General features: G+C 46.0%; 1 protein-coding gene across 2 annotated transcripts in view; it reads left to right on the top strand.

Annotated features, from left to right (window-relative positions):
* ELOVL5 (ELOVL fatty acid elongase 5) overlaps nt 1-21,085 on the top strand; it is a 70,767-nt gene that overhangs the window by 30,810 nt on the left and 18,872 nt on the right. For both annotated transcript variants that reach the window (XM_032648815.1, XM_032648816.1), the window contains exons 2-3: nt 14,352-14,417; nt 17,555-17,742. In XM_032648815.1, the coding sequence (XP_032504706.1) occupies nt 14,360-14,417; nt 17,555-17,742 (246 nt within the window). In that variant the 5' untranslated portion in view covers nt 14,352-14,359. The remainder of the gene's footprint in view (nt 1-14,351; nt 14,418-17,554; nt 17,743-21,085) is intronic.

The following is a 21,085-nucleotide window of genomic DNA, read 5'->3' as shown; positions in this document are numbered from 1 at the left end:
AAAAGGAGAAAAGCTTTGCTAGGAAGAGAGCTAATCTTACTGGAGAATTTTGAGAGAGGGTTACAGAAGTCCCCGCAGCCCTTGCTAGACAGTGTCTGTGCTCTGGGCAGCTGTGGGCGTGGAAGGCTCCTTCCCGTCCTGAGGGCAGCAAGGCCCCCTGCAGGGCACAACTTGTGCCCACACTGCACACACCCAGGAAACCGGAATCACAGAACGGTAGGACTCCTCCACTTTATAAAAGTGCTGCTTCGCCACTTTCCGTTTTTCATTGGGTTGACAAGAAAGTGACCCAAAAGGTAGAAGAAAACAGTTTTTATTTTTCATAATGAAGTAAGCTTTTCTTCATATTTTTCATTTATCAAAAAAAATCTAGAATCTGACAACTCAGAACTATTGATGATGCCTAAAGTTTTCTATGTTCTGTGTAGAATAGAAAGCGGCACGGAGATAACGGATGGCAGGAACTTCTTATTTAAACCAGAGAGGCGGAATAGATTTACAGATTTATCCCAATTATCTATGCCTGCTCCATCCATGGTTCTGTAAAATGGGGTTGGTTCAGACTCTGGAACACTTCAAGATCACAGAATGCCCCTGAATCATCAAAGCTTTGATTTTATTCGGGAAGATTTTATTTGATACGTTTAATGATTTTCTTACTCTCTGAAAACTGGCCTATGTGAGAGGTATGGTCCCTTGAAGTCAATCAGAACATTAGGCTGGTCAAACAGTATTCCTGTCGCCTGAGTAGTCTGGGTAAATAAGCGTTTACTGGGAGGCTAAATCAGACAGCTCTGAAAATTAAAGTAGTGAAAACTCTAGCACTTAGGTGAAGGGTTAAGCTTTCATGAATGAGGTTATAGTTCACACTATTCCTTTCCAGCAGAACTCATTAACAGATGCCAAAAAGTCACAACTGTGTGTTAGTGGGAGGTGCAAGGGGGGCGTGAGGAGATTGAATTTTTTAGAAAGTCAAATGCTTAGTCTTGTTTATTGGTTTGTTTTCCACTTCTGTGGATTTTTTTTTAATGTAACTTGTTATTTTGAGGTAATTTCAGGTTCATAACTAAGAAATAACACAGAGGTCCCAGATCCCAAGTACCCTTTACCCAGTTCCCCCTCCCTGGTAACATGGTGCAGAGCTGTAGTTTGGTACCACAATGAGGTTGCTGACATTGTTACAGAAAAGATACAGGACGTTTCCATCAGCACATGTTGCCCTTTTATAGCCACATCTGCTTCCCTCCTGCCTTCACTACATCTCTAACCCCTGGTAACTGCTCATCTCTTCTCCATCTCTATAATTTTGTCATTTCAAAAGTGCTATATAAAGGGATTGGCTTTTTTCCACTAAGTCTCATCCAGGTTGTTACATGTATCAGAAATGTGTTCCTTTTGTTGCGGAGAAGTATTCCATGGTGTGGATGTACCACTATTTGTTTAATAATTCACCTGTTGAAGGGTATCTTGGTTGTTTCCAGTTTGGGGCTATAATAGATAAAGGTGCTGTGAATATTCACGTATAGGTTTTTGTGTGCATGTCACTCTTTTCTCTGGAATAAATGCCCAGTAACTTTATTTTAATGATGGCATACTGTTTGTATGCCTGTACCATAATTTGTTTAGCAAGTTACTTTTAGATGGGTATTTTTCTGCTGCTTATATCACTGATGACAATCTTATAATTAAATCTTAATGCACATCTGCGTTTATTTCCTTAGTATAAGGATTTCTACAAGTGAGCTTGAGTGTGCAGAATTTAAAAGCTTTTTTTTAAGTATCTCTCATTTTTTAATGTTTATTTTTAATTTAAGTGCATCTGATTCCAGAGCATTTTCATTACCTCAAAAACCCCATACACCTCAGCAATTACTTCCCATCCTCCCCTCCCCCAGCCCCTGGAAACCACTAATGTACTTTGTGTCTGTATGGATTTGCCTATTCTGGACATTTCCTATAAAATAGAGTCGTGTAATATGTGACCTTTTGTGTCTGACTTCTTTAACGTAGCATAATGTTTCCAAGGTTCATCTATGTTGTAACGTGTATCAGTACTTCATACCTTTTTATGGCTGAAAAACATTCCATTGTGTGGATGTACTACCTTTTATTTATTCATCAGTTGGTGGACATGTGGGTTTTTACCCCCCCCCCTTTTTTTGGCTAATATAAATAATGCTGCTGTGAATACTTGGGTACAGGCTTTTATTTCTTCTGGGCATATACCTAGGAGTAGAATTGCTGGGTCATATGATAGCTCTGCGTTTCACTTTTTTAGGACCTACCAAACGATTTTCCACAGCAGATGTACCATTTGACAATCCCAAATGATGTATGAGTGTTCCAATTTCTCCATATCCTCACCAACAACTGTGTCTTTCTTTATGATGATAGCATTCCTAGTGGGTGTCATATGGATCTTTCTAAAAGAGAAAGGGCCAGAGCTGTTGGGGTAGCACTACCTTGCTGATAGGTGGCCACCTGACCTACCAGCTACGGAAAGCCCTCGGGCACTGCTAATATGGAGTTTCCCAGTGGTGTCAGTGGGCTGTCTCTGGGCTTCTGTAGAGGAAGAGGAGATTGTAGCCCTGCCTGTGCCTCATGCCAGAGCCCCTGACTTGGATGCAGTTCAGCGAGGGCCCAGGAAGCTGGGCGGAGTGGGGGTTTACCTACTCATCCTTTGGGGACCCAATTGCAGAAACTCTGAGGCTGAAAAATTTCCTTGCTAGCTTTTGTCATAACAGCAATTGTTTTACTCATTCTCAGGGGGGGAAAAAAACACCCTTTCTTGGATACTGTGGGTAAAGGCTAGAAAGGCTTGTGGTTTCCATTTTCATAGGTGACATTTCAAAAGTCATTGCAGGGCTTCCCTGGTGGTGCAGTGGTTGAGAGTCCGCCTGCCGATGCAGGGGATGCGGGTTCGTGCCCCGGTCCTGGAGGATCCCACATGTCACGGAGCCGCTGGGCCCGTGAAGCCATGGCCGCTGAGCCTGCGCGTCCGGAGCCTGTGCTCCGCAACGGGAGAGGCCACGACAGTGAGAGGCCCGCGTACAGCAAAAAAAAAAAAAAAAAAAGTCATTGCAGATCACAAGCTGCCAAAATGATAGCTTTAAAATGTACTTAAAAAAAAATTCTGTGTAGTAGTTTGCAGAGAGCACAAGATTTGTACATAGTAGGGTAACTAACTCTTCCCAGTGTGCCTGGGACTTTCCTGACTTTTTTTTTTTTCCCTGATATTGAATCCCAGGAAACCAAGTTCCAATAAATCAGGACACTTGGCCACCCTAAGACATATAAACCTGCAGATAACGAAGTGGACCTGCTTGTTGTTTGGCCAGGTTACTTAAAGTCTCTGAACTTTAGTTTCCTCATCCGGAAAATCGGGATAATTCCTTACTGAGTCTTTGAAAATCTGGTATGTAATAGACGCTCAATAAATGTTAGCTCCCTTGTCTTAAGCTTCAGACTAGCAATGAAAGTTATATTCTTTTTATAACCAAATTCTGTATTTTCGATTACAAGCCTTTTCATTTCCTTCCCCGTTCCAATTAAATCAAGGCGGTGTGTGTGTGTTTATTTTTTAGGGCCGTGCTTCTAATTGGTGCCTTGGTTGAGTGTAGTAACCAGCAGGAAAGCCAGCAGGGGAAAGGGGAGTTGGCTTTGAAGAACCCCCTCTAACCGCCCCCAACCTGTTAATTTAGTCTGTTGCTAAGTAACAGATTACTGCAAAATTCAGCAGCTTTAAACAGCAGACATGTATTATCCCACACAGTCCCTGAGGGTCAGGAGACCCAGAGAGGCTTAGCTGGGTGGTCCTGCCTCAGGGTCTGTGCTGAGGTGCCGGTGGGCCTGCAGTCCACTTCCTCACTCACTTGGGTGTTGGCAGAGGCCTTGGTTTCTTTCTGCCTTGGCCCCCCCATAGGATGGCTCACGACAGGGCAGCTGGCGTCCCCTGAAGCTAGTCATGTGAGAAGCATACTGACCATGATGGAAGAAGTCACAGTGGCTTTTATAACCTCATCCCAGAAGTGACACACCATCCCTTCTGCTGTGTTCTACTGGCCCCACACACAGCCCTGGTCCAGTGCAGGAGAGGATCCCTGGGGACCACCTTAGAGGCTGCCTTCCACAGATGCTAAGTTCACATGAAGACACCTCTGTCCTCTAATCCAGGGACTGAAGCCGATAGGAAGTGGCTCAGTGTAGGACTGATAATAACGGGGCCTGAGCCAGAGCCCACCTCTTGGCCAGTGCCCGGATGGATGCTTCCTGTCGTCCACCTTGCCTCCTTCCAAGCAGTACGTCCAGTTGGCTGTGGGCAGGTATGTGCTGTGAGTTCTGGCGTTGGCAGCCACTTGGTGGCACCTCACACGTCCCCAGCTTGGTATGACCAAGCCTGCGGTTACTAAATCCCTCCTGTGTCCCGAGAACAGCTGCTGGGGGTGACACAGAGCAGGATAGACCCTCCCTTGCTGCGCTTTACAGGCCTGGCCTCCATTGACACCTGTCAGCCTGGGAAGTGCTGACAGAGGGTAAGGGGTCCCTCCTTATATTATGTTGTATTCCTTACAACAACATTCCAGAGTGGAGGAAGGGCTTACACTACTTAATGCCTGCTGGCTATATGTTATATGTGCTATGTAACACTGTGTTTAAAAGGTAGGAGAACTGATCTCTGACTTAATGAGGTTTATTTCAGCTTAAGAGATGATTCCCCGCCCCCCCCCCCACCCCGGCTGATGGAATTAGAGCAAACAGGGAATTGTAACCTAATTTGTAGGAATGAAAAACATTTTGTCCTTGACCCCTGTCCTAGTCTAGACTCTTGTCATTGTAATACAATACATGGATACTGTCTGCAACAGATTTCATTAGTCCCAAAGCCCAGCTTATGTACACAGCAGTAGTTCCCAAAGAAGCCTGGCTGCCCATCAAAATTACCTGAGGAACTTTTCAAAAAAAAAAAAAAAAAAAACAAATTTCTCAGCCTCTTGACTACTGAATCAATTTCTAGGAGTAGGTCCCAGAAATCTGTTTTTTAAAGCTTCTAGGTGATTGTGAGATGCGGACAGATTGGAAGACCCATTGATGTGAAACTGAAAGACGTGAACGCATTCATTCATAGTTTCAGCCAGTAATCGGCAGTCTGTCAGGCACAGATCCAGGCTCTGAAGGCACAGATGGGAACATCAGAGGTGCTGCCCTTGAAGGCTTGGAGCTTAATGGGGCTTATGAACAAATGAGCAGATAATTACAGTATAACTGACAATCACAGCACTTTAAACATAAGCCTATAATTTTATCACTGATTGAGATGGTGGAAGTGATGATGGGCGTATGAAAATGAGGCCAAGGAGGATTGCCACCCTTTTCCCACTGACTTCCCAAATAGGTCTTAATATGGAGATTCCTAAGGTCTCTCTTACCAAGCATCATGAGTGAATACAACTGGTTGTTTTTGGTTTTTGTGTTTTTTCATTTTGTTTGTTTTTGGCTGCATTGGGTCTTCGTTGCTGCGCAGGGCTTTCTCTAGTTGCAGCAAGTGGGGGCTACTCTTCATTGTGGTGCGCGGGCTTCTCATCGCGGTGGCTTCCCTTGTTGCAGAGCGTGGGCTCTAGGCACGTGGGCTTCACTAGTTGCAGCACACGGGCTCAGTAGTTGTGGCACTCAGGCCCTCAAGTAAGCATGCTTCAGTAGTTGCAACGCGTGGGCTATAGGGCACGCGGGCTCAGTTGCTCTGCGGCATGTGGGATCTTCCCAGGCCAGGGATCGAACCCATGTCCCCTGCATTGGCAGGCGGATTCTTAACCACTGCGCCACCAGGGAAGTCCCTACAACTGATCTTTTAAAATTTTAATTGAAGTATAGTTGATTTACAATATTGTATTAGTTTCAGGTGTATAGCAAAGTGATTCAGTTATATATTTTCAGATTATTTGCCATTATAGGTTATTATAAGATATTGAGTATTGTTTCCTGTGCTATATAGTAAATCCTTGTTGCATATCTATTTTACATATAGTAATTTGTATCCGTTAATCCCGTAGTACTCCTAATTTATCCCTCCTCAGCCCCCCCTTTCCCCTCTGGTGACCATAAGTTTGTTTTCTATGTGAGTCTGTTTCTGTTTTGTATATAAATTAATTGCTGTTATGTTTTAGATTCCACATATAAGTGATATCTGATATTTGTCTATCTCTGTCGGACTTACTTCACTTAGTATGGTAATCTCTGGATCCATCCATGTTGCTGCAAATGCAATATTTCATTCTTTTTTTATGGCTGAGTAATATCCCACTGTGAATACAACTGGTTTTGTTTTTGTTTTTTAACCTGATAGTGTTATTTTAAATTAATTCTGCATTTATTCTCATGGATAAAGCTGTGTGAACTCAAAACCACTCATACATATTGTCACCATCCTCTTTACAATGATATTATGAACGTGCCCCTTGAAAGGCCATACCGGGTATTTTAAGAGAGGTAGGTTGTGGGGTGGGAGACTTGGCTTCAAACTTTGGCTCCACCCAAAGTCTGTGACCTTTGGCATCTCAGCCCCCTCTGCACCTGTAGTAAATGAATGAACTCATTGGGCATCTACCATGTGCTAGTTGCTAGGAGTACAAAAGGCATGTCAGGTACAGACTGACTTCTGCTCTGTGCTGATGGTATGAACACTGATCTTCTCTTCCACTCGGAAGTCAGTGACCAGTGTCCCCTTAACATTCCAGAGAATTTATCTAGAGACTTAAAAGTCTCCTGGATTTGCACATATTATGTCATCCCATCCAAAGTAGAGAATGCCAGAGCTGTGAGGTGTGGATGTGGGCAGGTTTCATTGCCCATGGACTTGCAGGGGACCCCAGTCTATGGCTTAGCAAAAACTCTCATGAACATTGAATGTGAAATTGGTCAATGCCAGAGGTCTCTGTAATGATGATGATAACACAGATATGTTTGCACCTATTGTGTGCATGCATGATTGTAAATATTTTACATATATTATTGACTCATTTAATCCCATAGAGAAGGCACTTTCAATGGCCCTTCTTTTACAGGTGAGGAAATTAAGTAGCTGGCCCAAGGTCACACAGCTAGTAAATGGTGGAGCAGGGGCTGGAACCCTGGCTGTCGGGCTCCTGCCCAGTGCTCGCCACAGGGTCTTTGCACACTGCCAACCACTGTGTTTCAGGAGGGCAGAGTGATGTCTGTCTCCGTCAGTCGTTTTCCTAACGAGCAGTACTGTATACTGCCTGGCACATAGTAGGTGCTTGTTAAATATTCAGCTGCCTTTCCGACGACTGGTAGCATGAAGGGCAGTCACTCTCAGCATCACCAGGAGCACAGAAGTAAAACCAGTCATGGGAAGACCTGATCCCGGCACTCGGGTCTTTCACCTTGTCGCACCGCCTCGTGTGGATTGATGAGTTACTGTCAGCAAAGCTCTTCGTGGGAGCAGAGCTCTCCATCCGTCCACAGCAGTCTGGCCTTCATCCAGCGGCAAGGGGCTTTCTGTGTCTATATTCGCTTCGTCTTCTTCCAAATGACAGTGTGCTTCAACCGAAGCCAAATGTCACTGGTTTTATTCTTCTGATTTCCAATGAGAATTGAGTCGCCCGAGAGTAATTTTCTACAGTGAACCCCTCTCCAGATGCTTGTGGGGTAAGTGGGTTGGTGTGTGGGGTCTTTACTGGGGAAGAACTTTGATGATATGTTCTGTTCCTTAGCTCTGAATAAGAATTCCCCTAGAAGCTACTAGAGGCCAAGGGGGAGTCACTTGACACCTAACCTGGGACTTGGAGAAAAGGTTGAAGACAGAATGAACAGGGAGGAAGGACCACAGATGATTCATTTAAGAACAGAGTGGGTGTGACCCTCCACCGCTTTAGAAGAATAGAATGTCCTTCGGCAATGGTTAGAATAGTGCTTTTCAGTTAACTGGTGGCAACCAAGGAGTTGGAGGTGACGTGGGCTTCCCTTTCAACCTGTCTCATCTAACTTTTGGATAAGGGAAAACTTGAGTGTGGCAGCATTTACAGTCCCCGCCCCCCCCCCCCACGCCCCAGTTGTCCATTACACCAGAACGAGGGGCTCAGCCTTTAACCGCAGCGCTGACCTATAGCAGGACTTGGTGGTGCCTGGCGGTGCCCCAGCTTTGCAGTGACTGGCCTGAAGCCCAGCCAGAGCTGTGTCCTTTCTCACGTGCTTGCTGTACAGTATGTACAGTAGGAGAGAATGACTCCATCAGAGTATTAACGAGAGTTGGATGTGCCCTTAGAATGAGGGTAAGAAAGTATGAGAAGCTTTTGGGGGAATGAGAGTAAGCACAGATTTCTGGATTGTCGGAATGAGGGGACCACACCAATTATCTATTGATGTGGCAGATAATTTCTCCTGAGCCAAGATTTAATCCAGAGTTATCTTTTTATTTTATTTTATTTTTTTTTGCGGTACGCGGGCCCCTCACTGCTGTGGCCTCTCCCGTTGCGGAGGACAGGCTCTGGACGCGCAGGCCCAGCGGCCATAGCTCACAGGCCCAGCCGCTCCACGGCATGTGGGATCTTCCTGGACCGGGGCACGAACCCATGTCCCCTGCATCGGCAGGCGGACTCTCAACCACTGCGCCACCAGGGAAACCCCGGAGTTATCTTCTTTTTAAGTGCCAGCACTCTAAAAGGATTCTCTTGTCAACTTGCTTTCATATCTGGAGGCTTGTTAGTGCTTAGATGTTTTTCTCCTTAGGGTCTCTATGACAGTTGTATATTTTAACATTTCTGAGCAGATGTGGTCATTTTCCTCCTCTTATTCCCAAGCTGATTTTCTCCAACCAAGAAAAACCTTTTTAAATTCAAGAAACAGTGTTGTGACTACCAAATTAAAGCACCATTTAATGTTTTGTGTTATTGGCAGCAACTTGGAATGTTCCCATGCCTGCTTAACAGGAGTTGACTGTTAAGGGGATGAATGGGTTGGAGAATACAAAGTGGAGAGAGATTTCCTCCTGACCCCTTGGAGCTGGAAGCTCAGTTTAGCTGACTCATTTTTAGACGAACTGTGACAATTCTAAGTGAATAAATAAATAAAACAGGACACGATGAGGAAGCTAACAGTAGTTAAATGTCTGCAGTAAACACATCTTTAAACCAAAAGCAATGTGACTTGACTGATTTCACAGGAAAGGGGGCTTTCAAAGCAAGCTGACTTCTCCCTGCCACCATGGCCTTGGCAGCAAAAAAAACCAGGGCTTGACCCTGAAAATCAATCGTCACTGCTAAGCTTGAGAGTCAGCAAACAGCCTGGTTGTGGGTTTAGGTAATTAACTTCCTTTAGGTAATTCACTTCCTTTATACTTTTTTTAAATCTTACTATCCTTTAAAACAAATTTGCCTTAAGATCTCAGTACTTTTCACGTGCTCAGCACCTCTCTCACTTTCTTCTGCTCCAGGTATAAATGGCCAAGATGCTCAGCATTTGCGTTCTTACCAAGACCAATAACTTCATCTTGAGAATCGCGGTGGGAGCAGCTTTCCTTAACCCCAGCGACCTTCCCTGTGGTCACCCCACCACCCCATTGGCTCACAGTTTGTTGTCTCTCTTGGGGGCCGCGTGGGAAGGGGGGGGCACTGGTTTGCCATAGAGCTTGTTGTGTCTTGTTTCAAGCCTCCAGCAAATTCTGTGTGATACTAGATCACAGTGAAAACGAATGCTTGTTCGGCCTCACGCAGATGACTCACCTGGGCCTGCTCCTGGGGAGAGCCAACTCATGGACAGATGGATCTTCCACAGGAGCCCGGCTCTCTTTGGGGGATTCGGGTTTTGCCCTTTTGTGCCCTGTTTTCATCAGTATTTCCAGGTTTGTGTATTCTGAGCTGTGGTCGTTTGAACGTTTCTCTTGAATTTAGGCCTGAGGCTCACGTAGTACACGTGCCAGGAACTTGCCGCGTCACAGAACTAATCTTTGATTTAGATGAAGGTGTACTGAATGCTCTCTCATCCTCTTTTAATACAGGGTAGTTACTGGCCCTAGTTAATCATTTCTTAGTGAGATACTTACAAGGAGGCGCAATTGTAATACAGCTGCATGGTTACCAGAAACAGTCCCGAATTTGATAGTGGGAAGTGGCTTTCAACTAAGAGTGTCTTTTGGGAAATGTGCGTACAGAGGAGTTCTTTAAAATCTATTCTAATTTACCTGCCCGTGTTCTCTACCCTTATCCTGTTTTCATTGTTGTCATTTTCTGTGTGTGGCCCTTGAACTCGTGAAGAGCTTTTGGATGCTGTTGTGGTTGGAATTTTCCTTAATGTATCTGATTACTCCCTGTCGTGACCTGTCATTCTGGGAGGCCCGTAGGTTGAGCGAGTGCCAGAGACTCCTGGTTAAAGAGGGTGAGGAGGCGATGCTTGGCTAGGTGTCAGCGTGATCTGGCCCCTGGGAGGTGCTGACTCTCCCTTTTTTCCTGTCTGAGTGTGGGGAACCAGTCACATCAAAGAATGGCTTATTCTTTGGCTGCACTCAGGACCAGAGCTCCTCTTGCGTGGGCCCAGCACATGGGCTTGGTCCCTGCTAGTACAATTGTCCAGAGCAGCTGTGTGCCTGAGTGGCCCAGCTCGCCCAGGCTGCCAGTAGGTTGCCTGGTTGTTAAGAAGTGACGTTCCCAGCCCACGTGCAGCTTGGAAGATAGGGATCTGCCACAGTCAGGCAGGCCACAGACCTGGCCGTGCAGTTGGGCACCTTGTGCAAAGTGGGTCATGCCATTCCCGTGATCCCAGATCGCCAGGCAGAGTGTCAAGGGCTTTGCAGGGCCCCGTGCCTCTCCCGTTCCTTTAGAAAAGTACAAAAGAGTACAGCTCAGCCCACAGGCTGCTCAGCAAGTGCACAGTTCGCCCAGCAGGGCGGGCCGGCCTGGCGGGAGTTCACTTGCTGGGACCTTTTGTCCTGTTCCTGCCAGGCGGGCCAGCCAGGGAGCCGCGAAGGGGATGCGGGGACCGGTGTGAGTGCAGCTAAGGAGCCGCCTCCCCTGCCAGCCGGTGGCCACGAGCTCCCCGCGCCGTGGGGTTGATTTCTGTGAACCCCAGTGGGCGGGGAGGGGAGGACAGAGGGGAGATGGCCCCAGGCCCCTGCCCCCAGCTGGCCCTCAAACTGGAGTGCCCTTTTTCTCCTCTCTGTGGTCACCATCTCCGAGTGGCGACTGCATTTTCCAAAGTAAATTTTTGCTCCATGATCCCGTCTCCTTTACCCTGCTTTATTTTTTCTTGCTGACGGTCACTTAACGTACCATATTTTACGTGTGTGTTCCTGCCCAGCCTGGAATTTTGTTTCCTGCTGCACCCGTCAGGGCCGTCCTGCCTCTGCTCCTGGCATGGGGCAGGTGCTTGGTAAGCATGTGGTATGAATGAGAAATGAATCCATGATATTAAGGGACCTGGACGTGTGGCCGGCTGGACAGGAACTCAGAACTGTGCTGAGATGATGAAAGCAAACCTTTGCTGGAGAAGCCTCCTGGTGACCAGTGTAAAAACAGCCCCTTCTGAGCAGGTCACGGGACGTGTCCAGTTGTGGGCGTGGCCCGGGGAGAGGCTGGGGGAAGCCATGAACGTGGCCGCATCCAGCCCACAACCAGGCCTCCGATTCCCCGGCCAGGGACTCTGCTGGTTAGGGCCTCATGTTCCCCCTTCTCGACATAGACGTTTCAGGAATTATGAGCAGCTCTCTCTGAAAATTACTACTGTTGTGATTGTTTGGCTAGCTTTTTCACGTGTTCCCAAGTTGGATGGTGAAAAGTTCTGCAAGCCTGAGAGAATTCTCAAGCTGAGAGGAAATGTGGTCTAAGAACAGCTGGGCTCTTACTGGCAGAAGCGTGTGGAGATGTTCCGTCTTAGAATGAGCCCCTGTGCTGCCACCTCCTGCAGGGCTCAGGACGGGTTCAGATTCGGATCGTTCAGGGCAGATGGCCCGTAACAGAAGCCTTCAGTATCACCACATACTAGATCCCGTAGTCTCGTCTGGGGGCCTGCTGCTGGGTTCAGTGCGATTGGACTGAAATTTTGCCTTGTGTTTAGCCAGGCTGCTTTTCTGTTGCCGTGATGTCAGCATTGTCATCTTTGTAACGATGGGTCATTTATACCCATTCCTGGGCCTCATTTTTTCCCTAAGTCCACGAACGTTCTCCCCCCACCTCCACCCCACAGGTCTGTTTCCTGTCATTTTTGAGCATTCCTTGACTTCTGTTTCCAGCTTTTCTACATCCTCCCTACATAGAAACCAAAACTGGTTGCAGGCTCCCGTGAAAGGGCTCTTAGTTAAAAATGAGAAGCGTGTTCTTACTGTTTTCGTCAGGTGTGTTCCTGACGTTAGATCCCAGAATGCTGTTACTTGCTAGGACTTTTACAGCTTGCTGTTAATGCGTATGTACATCATTTCCAACATCTGCGTGTTGGCAAACTCGGTTGGTTTTGGTGTTCAGCGCGTGCCTTCTCCCCCATCGTGAAAATCTAGTCTGTTCCAGGCCTCCAGGCGAACTCTTTGTGTTTTTCCCTATTCAACAATCCTTTGTACACAGGTAGGTTTAGTACGTTCATTTCAGCCTCATCTTTCAAGCTCAGATAATGCTTCACGCTGACAGGTGCCTCTCTCCGGAGATGTTGTCAACTGTCCCACCTTCCATTGCTGCCCCCTGCGGGTGTTAGGACTTGCATTGGATGTTGTGGGCTCACTGGTGGGAGTTTAGTGGGCAGGGCACACGGACGCTGGCGGTATCCACTGTGGAGTGGACCCTGCGGCAGACACACAGCAGGAAACCTTTATGGGAGGGCTTTCTGCGCGCCAGGCACTGCTCTAAGGACCTTAGGCGTATTGGTGTATTAGATCATTTGCTCTTCTTAACAGCCTGAGGGGCAATTATTATTTCCCACATGTTACAGGTAGGAGGCTAAATAAGTTGTCCAAGGCCATATTACTATTAGGTGGAAAAAATGGGTTTCAAACCCAAATTGTCTGATAAGGAGCCCAACGTGGAGCCTCTTAATCACCTGCCAGCCTGTCACGCTTTTCTACCTAGTTGTGTAGCTGTTGAATGACAAAGGTGGCATATCTAATTGTTGGCACTTGGGTGTGTGGGAGCTGGTGGCTTCTTGGCTGAGGGAGTCCGCACCCTGCAAGTCTCCCCCCAGGGCAGGACAGATGCTGGAACGGAACCCTGGTCGCTGCTGCTTTCAAGGTGTCATCGATGGCAAATGATTAACTGCCTAGTTGATGAAACCAATTTTGCCTTTGCCCTTGGAAGCAAAAATATTTGTGGTTATTTCTATGAGAGTAATGACCAAGACAGTTAAACGTATGCCTCCGAACTTTAATATAGAAAATCTAGTCAATACACAGATGAAAAGATGCTTCGCTACCCTATAAATGTAAATCTTAAATGGGGGGAAAATAGGGAGTTTTAAAGTCTTAAAGTTGGAGGTAGGTCTGTAACCAGTGATAGGAGATCATCTCCAAGATGTTGTCAGTGAAAACAATCAGCAATATTTTTCCAAGCCTTTTTTTTTTGCAGTTACCGCAGTAAGAATATACTTCACATCGCAGCTGAGTACATCATACTCATAAGTATGGTACAGTAACACCGAAGATTCGTGACAGTATTCATTCTCACTAAGGGCAAAGCACTGTGATTATTACGATCAGTTTATTATTTCTAATGCGAAGTTGACTTGATCATCTATTAATGGGTTGTGACGAACAATTGTAAAAACTCCCATTTGGCGTGACTTCTTTTGTGCTCAAAAGAGAGAAATCTCTGGAAGTATACCCAAGAAATGGTACCAGTAGGCTCCTTCTAACAGTGGGGTGGAGGGATTGTGTTGGAGCAAAGTGATGAGATTTTTCTTACCTCCTCTTTTCATTTTAAATGTTTGAATTTTTTTTACTATGGACGTGAGTACGTTAAGACAGTAGTTAATAAAAGTACCCAGCAGAGGAACTGTCTTCTCCCTGTGGCGGTCCTATTTGCCCCGATGGGCTCTTCCCTGTCTGCCTCCTTTCTATCCAGTTCCATCCTTCTCCTCACTGAGATTTAAGCTTCACGGAGAGAGTTTTTAAAGAGCTGAGAAAAGAAGCACAGAAAACTGGCGCTTCATTTATAAAGTGAATTCACGGGATTGTGTCTTTTCTTTTGATTTTCAAATTAGAACTTAGCCCATAAGTTACTTTTGTGAGTTTAAAAAGAAATTGTACATGAGGAACTTAACCTTGTCCAGAGCATGTTCCCTGAAAAGAATTTGTTCTTGTTGTTTTATGAAAAAATACAAAAAGCATTTTGAGTAGAGATTTAACCAGTGTCTCTTTTTCTTAATAGGTTTTAAAATGGAACACTTTGATGCATCACTTAGTACCTATTTCCAGGCATTGCTCGGCCCCCGAGGTAAGGTGGTTTTGGGTTTTGCTCCCCCCTCCTTCCCCCCAGCTCCTTGTTACAGGCACATGTAAATATTTCATGAAGACATTCTAGAAAACATGAGCATTTTCCAGTGATTAGAGTAACGCTTTGTCCTGGATACCAGGGGCTTGGAGTCCTCTGAGGTCCCCTGGCTGCTGGGGCAGAGACACAGGTGCTGTGACCCTCTGCTGACTTTGGCTGGAGCTCAGCTTTGCCGTCAAACTTGCAGCCTGAGAATGCCACAGATTTCACCACTACTGGTGACATGGTTTCCTCAGTTCTTGTGAGTCTTCAGCTGAAACTGACTTCCAAAATGCACTGCTGCGATAGGAGTTTAAAACTCTTCCCCTTTTACAATTCTAAGGGCTTTTTTTTTTTTTTTTTTTTGCGGTACGCGGGCCTCTCACTGTTGGTGGCCTCTCCCGTTGAGGAGCACAGGCTCCAGACGCGCAGGCTCAGCGGCCATGGCTCACGGGCCCAGCCGCTCCGCGGCACGTGGGATCTTCCCGGACCGGGGCACGAACCCGTGTCCCCTGCATCGGCAGGCGGACTCTCAACCACTGCGCCACCAGGGAAGCCCCTAAGGGCTTTTTAATGTCCTTTGGTGTTGTGTCACGTCAATGGCTAGATATATACACCTGAGCTCTTTTGCTCTTCATCTTTCATTACCTTTTAGGAAGTAGGTCAGCTCCATATTACACCTTCTTCTAATGTCATCTATAATGTCTTAGTTGTAAAGAAGGAACTTTGGGAGTTCCCAGGAAGATTCTTAGGAAAACTACAAGAGGCTTTTAAACAGATGAAAAGATTCTGTTTCACTTGTGGTTTTTAAAATACAAAAGAAAACAATAAAAGGAACTTCATCTGTTAGTAAGGCAGAGATGAATTAAGGCTGATACCATCTGTGGTAATAGTGAGGGTGTAGAGAAAGTCTAACTTGGGGTGACCTCTCTGGAGGGCACTTGTGGTTTCTGTTGAAATTAAAATGCTCGTGTCCTTTGACTCAGCAAAGGTATGTATAAGGAAGGTCCTTAACAGCATCGCTTGTCAAAACTGGAAATAATCTAGAAGCGCATCCATAGGGGACAAGTCAAGTTAGTGTGCAGCCCTTGGAAAAGAACAAGCCAGATGTATCTCTGTGTGCTGGTGTTGGGACGATGCCTTCTTTGAGTGTTGCTGGATCAAAAATCCAATTTTAAATGCCTGAAACAATAATAAAAATTATTAGCTTACTTGATGTGACCTGAGTCACTTCAGGGGCTCCATGATGATACCCAAGAACCCCGTTCTTGTCATTTCCTACCTTGCATCCTCGGTATGTCAGCAGCTCTGTCCTCAGGATAGGTTCTCCCAGCTTCCGTGGTTGCAAGGTGGCCGCTGCAGCTCTAGGCTACACCTCCAGAGGAGGAGGGAGAAGTCCGATCATTTGCACGGTTTTAAGAACACGTAAATTCTTCCCCAGAGCTCTTCACAAACTGTCATCTCCTCAGAGTTCAGTGGCCACAGTTGCTCCACATGCTTATGTCTGAGCCAGCCCCCAGGGAGTGGGTTAGGTCTCCACAGTTGACCAGATCCCTAAGGATTTACCGCCTGGGGTTGGGGCCAGCCACCCAGGAAGTACTTGGATACTTGGTCACATAGAAGGATGAAGATCTGTGATAAAATTTAAAAAGCATGGTGCAAAACAGCGTTAAGTAAAAGGAAATGGGAGGTTTTTGTGGGCGCATTTATTATGTTTGTGATTATATGCACATCAACATTTGTAACAGTCTGATGTTAGTTGCTGCAGAGGAACTTGTTTTCTCAGAATCAACCGCTTCCAGCCCAGAGCTGAGAACAAAAGGGGTTAAGAATCATCTTGTTAAGTTCGCTGGGGGGGCCGCTTCCCTGAAGGGCTTCTGAGAAGCACAGTTCGGCAGAAACTGGCAGCCACCACCCTAGCATCACTAGTGGGGAGAGGGTGGAGGGCATCTCCCTCTAAAGCCAAGAGAAGAAACACTGCGGGAATTTAGGGTGTCGGCAAGAAAGGAGACCGACAGTGGTTCCCCAAGCGGATGTGTGCTCCACTTAACCTGTGCTTGTCCTACAAGGTCAAGGGAGAGAGCATTGGAGAGAGTAGCAAGATGGTCCAGCCACGAGCTCAAAGAAGGGGCTGAGACACCGTCCCCACTTAGCTGCTGTGCTTAGAGGATACGGAAGTGAAACCAGCATGTGCCTCTGAGCTCCACAGTGGGGGGGCCTTGGAGGGTATGTAGAGCGAAGGGCAGGCTACAGGTTTGGGGGCTCACTGCAGCAGGATGCAGAGGGGGACGTGCCGCAGAGGTGGCTTCCTAGGAGTCAGCCAGAGGATGGAGTTGAGTCTTGCAGGGGACATATAACACCCAAGGGATCCGGCTGCCAGGGAGTTTGTTCCCAGCCACGGGAGGGCTGTCAGGTTGCCGCGGGCAGCCACTTGGAGTGCATTTTTCCTTTTCCTCCTCCTTCCTGCCTAGGAGAGGGGAGGGGAGCCAGGGAGGTCCCTCCTGTGCCAGTAATTTCCTTGAATCAGTATAGGTCTTCCCTCTCAAGCTTCTGTTCTTCACTTACCTGGTCATTGCTGCTTCACCCTCACTTTTTAAAGTATCATTCCCGCTGCTGTTGCCCATGGCACTCGTGGCAGACGCTGCCTGTTGAATCAGACGCTCTCTGAGCTGGCTGAGTGGCACGTCTTCTGAGTCTGCGCATGCTGGGCAGACTGGCTGACACTGGGCTGGGATGGAGGGCTTTGGAGCTCAAAGACTGCCATGTCTAGGGTTTCCTTGTCCCATGCATAATTCAGCAAGCCTGGTTAATCAATCCAGTTAATGGAAAATTGAGCTTTCTCCTTGGTTTCTTTAAGATTCTTTGGAAAGGATTTTTTTTAATTATTTAGCAAAACCTGTGAATAATAACGCACGTCGTTATTCAGAACATGAGTGTGAGCCTCACCTTGAGGCTGTATATTGAAGACTCACAGTTCCTCTTCCAGTTGCTTTGCTGGCTTGGGAAATTTTAATTAATGTTTTAATGTTTGAAAAACATTGTTACTAGTTTTGTATCTACTTTGTTAATCACTAAATGTTGTTTCTTTTAATATTTTCCAGATCCCAGAGTAAAAGGATGGTTTCTTCTGGACAGTTATATCCCTACTTTGCTCTGCTCCATCCTATACTTGCTAATTGTGTGGCTGGGACCCAAATACATGAAGAATAGGCCGCCGTTCTCTTGTCGGGGGATTTTAGTGGTGTATAACCTTGGACTCACGCTGCTGTCTCTCTATATGTTCTGTGAGGTAGGTCAGAGGTTAACACAGCTTCCTCTCACTTAAATGTACTCGTGTCACCGTCCTGAATTGTGCTCCTAAGTGGAGAAAGGCAGCTGCGTGGGGGGAGAGAACAGGGAGGGCAGGTACAGTAATGTGTTTCGAGGATGTTACAAAATCGATGTTTCAAAACGCCAGAGTTATTTGTACAAATGTGCCTTCTGGGCACATCTATCTAAAATAGGCGGCTTTGCTATGGATTCTTTTGTTATTTATAATCTGCATTATGCTCAGAATTAAAATTAATATTTTCAGAAATACTCTTACGCAAGCAGAACACAGAGGAGAAAATGAACAGAACGCAAAGAACAGATCTGTGAGCATTTTATTATGAAGCATTTAATAAATGCCTGGTTCTTGTTTGGAGGCAGCCGGGGAAGGAAGTGGGTGGAGTCTGCGTTTGGTATGTTTGTGGTCGGTCAGCCCTCTCCATCCTGATCTGATCACTGTAGACAGCTTGGAGCTTTGAGAGGTTATTTTTTTCAAAGCTAAGAAGAGTAGATAGTGAGGTCTGCGTTTAGGGTTGGAACGGTCTAAGTTCAGGCCAGATTATTTTTTCTATAAAACAGTGATGTTGAAAACCAAATTTGATGATCTTGAAGGCTTAAGGAAGAGTGAAAGACACATCGGAATCAAAACTTAAGCCTCCTATTTTGACAGTATAGTCCCTTAGCCTTTAAAGCTAGAAGGGGAGGAAAGCTCCCTCCGTGATAAGTAAGATTTGTATGCATTTTTAGGGGCAGGACTACACTGTTCAGGTTTATAGCACAAAACTACTGCTAAATCTCTGGGGCTGAGACTCAAGCCATACGTAAAACAAACACTTGCAAGTACTCCTGTTTGGATTTTTAACCTTTCATTTTGGCTTCAGTTCTCCAAGGAGTAGTAAAAGAGAAGAAAAGGGGAGAAATCAGTACGAATCTTGCAGTGAATTCCCCAGCAGCCTCGGGCTGTGACGGGGGTCTCCCCGTGTGTGTGCGGGGGTGTGCGTGTGATGCAGGAGCTGGTGGGAAGCATGTGTCTGATCGTCAGAGGCACTGCCGCTGGGAGAGGTTTGGGTCTGGTCCCCCCCCCCGCCACGTGTGTTTCATAAGCCAAGGTAAAGGTTTTATGACTAGGCTGGTAGATGCTACTATCATTGCTTTTATGCCTGACAGTCTGTGAAATGCTCACAACTCCTGTTTTCCTTCCTTTCTGGCCTGTTCTAGAGCGAAAGCAGTTTAATTAGCCTCCGAGGTGGAGACTGCGGGCCTGGAGGCAAGGGCAGTGCGCAGGAGTGGGCCCAGCGCTGTGCTCATCTCTGTGTTCCAGGGACAAAGCCGCAGCAAGCTGTCAGGTGTCTTAGAGCGAGCCGTTTACTTTCCCCTACTTGATAGATGGTAGAGCCATTTCCTTAAGAAGGCTCTTATAGAGTTTATTATTACGCCTAGCAATATTCTAGAGAAAAAGTATTTAAGACTATTAAATCTTACAGAACTTAAGTATCTATCTGTCTTATACGTTTCTCAAGCCCTAGAGATATAATTACAACTTCATAATTAACCTCTCAAACAGGTAATTCCCTGGTAAAGAGGGGAAGAAGAGTGCTGGGTAGATCGCCTCCAAGTGCATGTGGCTGAATTTGGGGGGTTCTAAAAGCATTGTAATAGGAAGTACAGATTTCCCTCCAAGACAGCTTGGCGAAAACATTGGAAGATGTTGAGCAGTATCTAAGCCCTGAATAGAGAGATTCAGGAAATAGAGGAGGAAAATAACGTGTTTAACCCACAATTTAGAGTACATAGGGAAGTAATGGATGAGGGGGCAATCATCTTTAAATTAAATCAAGTTTATAAAAATAGGCTCAGATCAGATATTCCCGAGTTAAAAAGAAACCCTAGTACCCACATTAGATGATATTTCTTTTTGATTTTGTCTGACTTATTTTTTTTCCTGTACTTACATAAACCCCTCAGGAATAACCTTATAACATATCTTTCGTCAAGTTTTAAATTTCATTTTAGCTACTGGTTTTTCCTCTTTTTTTTGCTTAGCATTTATAGTCCAATGAGTACTGAAACACGGGGCAGTCATGGCATTTTACAGCAGAACAAACTGAGGGGACCATGGAGCCCAGCTGGGCCCCTCATTTCAGGGAAACATCCCAAGAGTTGGAGCCATTGCCTGTGTTCACACCATTGGCATGGTCACAACGATTAGTCTTTATTTACCCACCTGCTTATCTACATATTTGGGTCTGTAAAGAATCTTAAAAATAAATATGTAGCCATTGATATTTCTGTTTGTTTAATCCTGTGGTATGAATTCTCAGCTGCCTTGGCAAAGTTTTAGGTTAATATAAAGAAAATTAACTGTTGCAAGGAGAGAAGAGAAATCTTGAAAGAGGGAGATAAAAAGGAAATGAGAGAGGAGTCAGGAAGTTTTAAAATGACTGGAAGAAGAAAAGTAACCAAATGACTGTCTTGTAACTGTGAAACTGAGTTTAAGGTATAGAAAGAGCTTGGTCATAGCTTCTGCACTTGGTAGAAAGAAAATTAAAAAGGGAGACAGGGCTTTACTTCTAATTGCCTCATGAACTTGGTGTTTATTTCTGGGAAAGAGGTCATAATCCCTGAATAGAAGTATGTTTGAAAGTGGTATGTTTTAGATTAGGAGTAGAGGACTTCACGGCAAGCATTTTTTCATTTATTAAATTAGGTGTTGTCTAAGATCACAGTCAGTGGTAAAGCCTCGAAAATAAAATGTTAAGCTATAGAAGAGAAACAACTTAGTTTGCATTACTCACTCAGCTTTGTAAAACGGTGTCCTCATAGCAAACATAAACATCTTGTGTGCCGTTCTACCCACACCCCTACTCCTCCAGCCCCCCCCTTCCCCCCCCCCCAGCTCCAGGGCATGTTTCATCTGAATGGAAGCCCCACTGTGTTTTCAGACTATCCACACATCTTTCCCTTTGTCCCCAAGATTGAGAATCCCCACCCACCAGATGCCAGATTGTGACTTTTCCCTCATTGTGCAGGGTGTACCTGGGCTGGACTCAGGTTTCCCCTGGCTCACCCAGTAGTATAACTCCTTAGTTAACATGTCAGACACTCAGGGGGCTGCTCTGTCCTGACCTGGAACTTTTTTGGTATATCTGCCCTGCCCCTGGCCTCTGGCCTCTCGTCAACAAAGCAGGGAGGATCCAGTTGCTTGGTTTGTCACGGTCCGGAGGGGAGCATCCCTGTGCAGGGATCGCGGGGCTCAGCAGTAGCAGCAGGAAGCAGGGTCAGCACGCACAGCACGTCAACCTTGAACTTGAATGGAGAGAACT

Source organism: Phocoena sinus, chromosome 11 (genome assembly GCF_008692025.1).
Source record: "Phocoena sinus isolate mPhoSin1 chromosome 11, mPhoSin1.pri, whole genome shotgun sequence".
NCBI classification, from domain to species: Eukaryota; Metazoa; Chordata; class Mammalia; order Artiodactyla; family Phocoenidae; genus Phocoena; species Phocoena sinus.
This window is presented reverse-complemented; position numbering and strand designations above follow the sequence as displayed.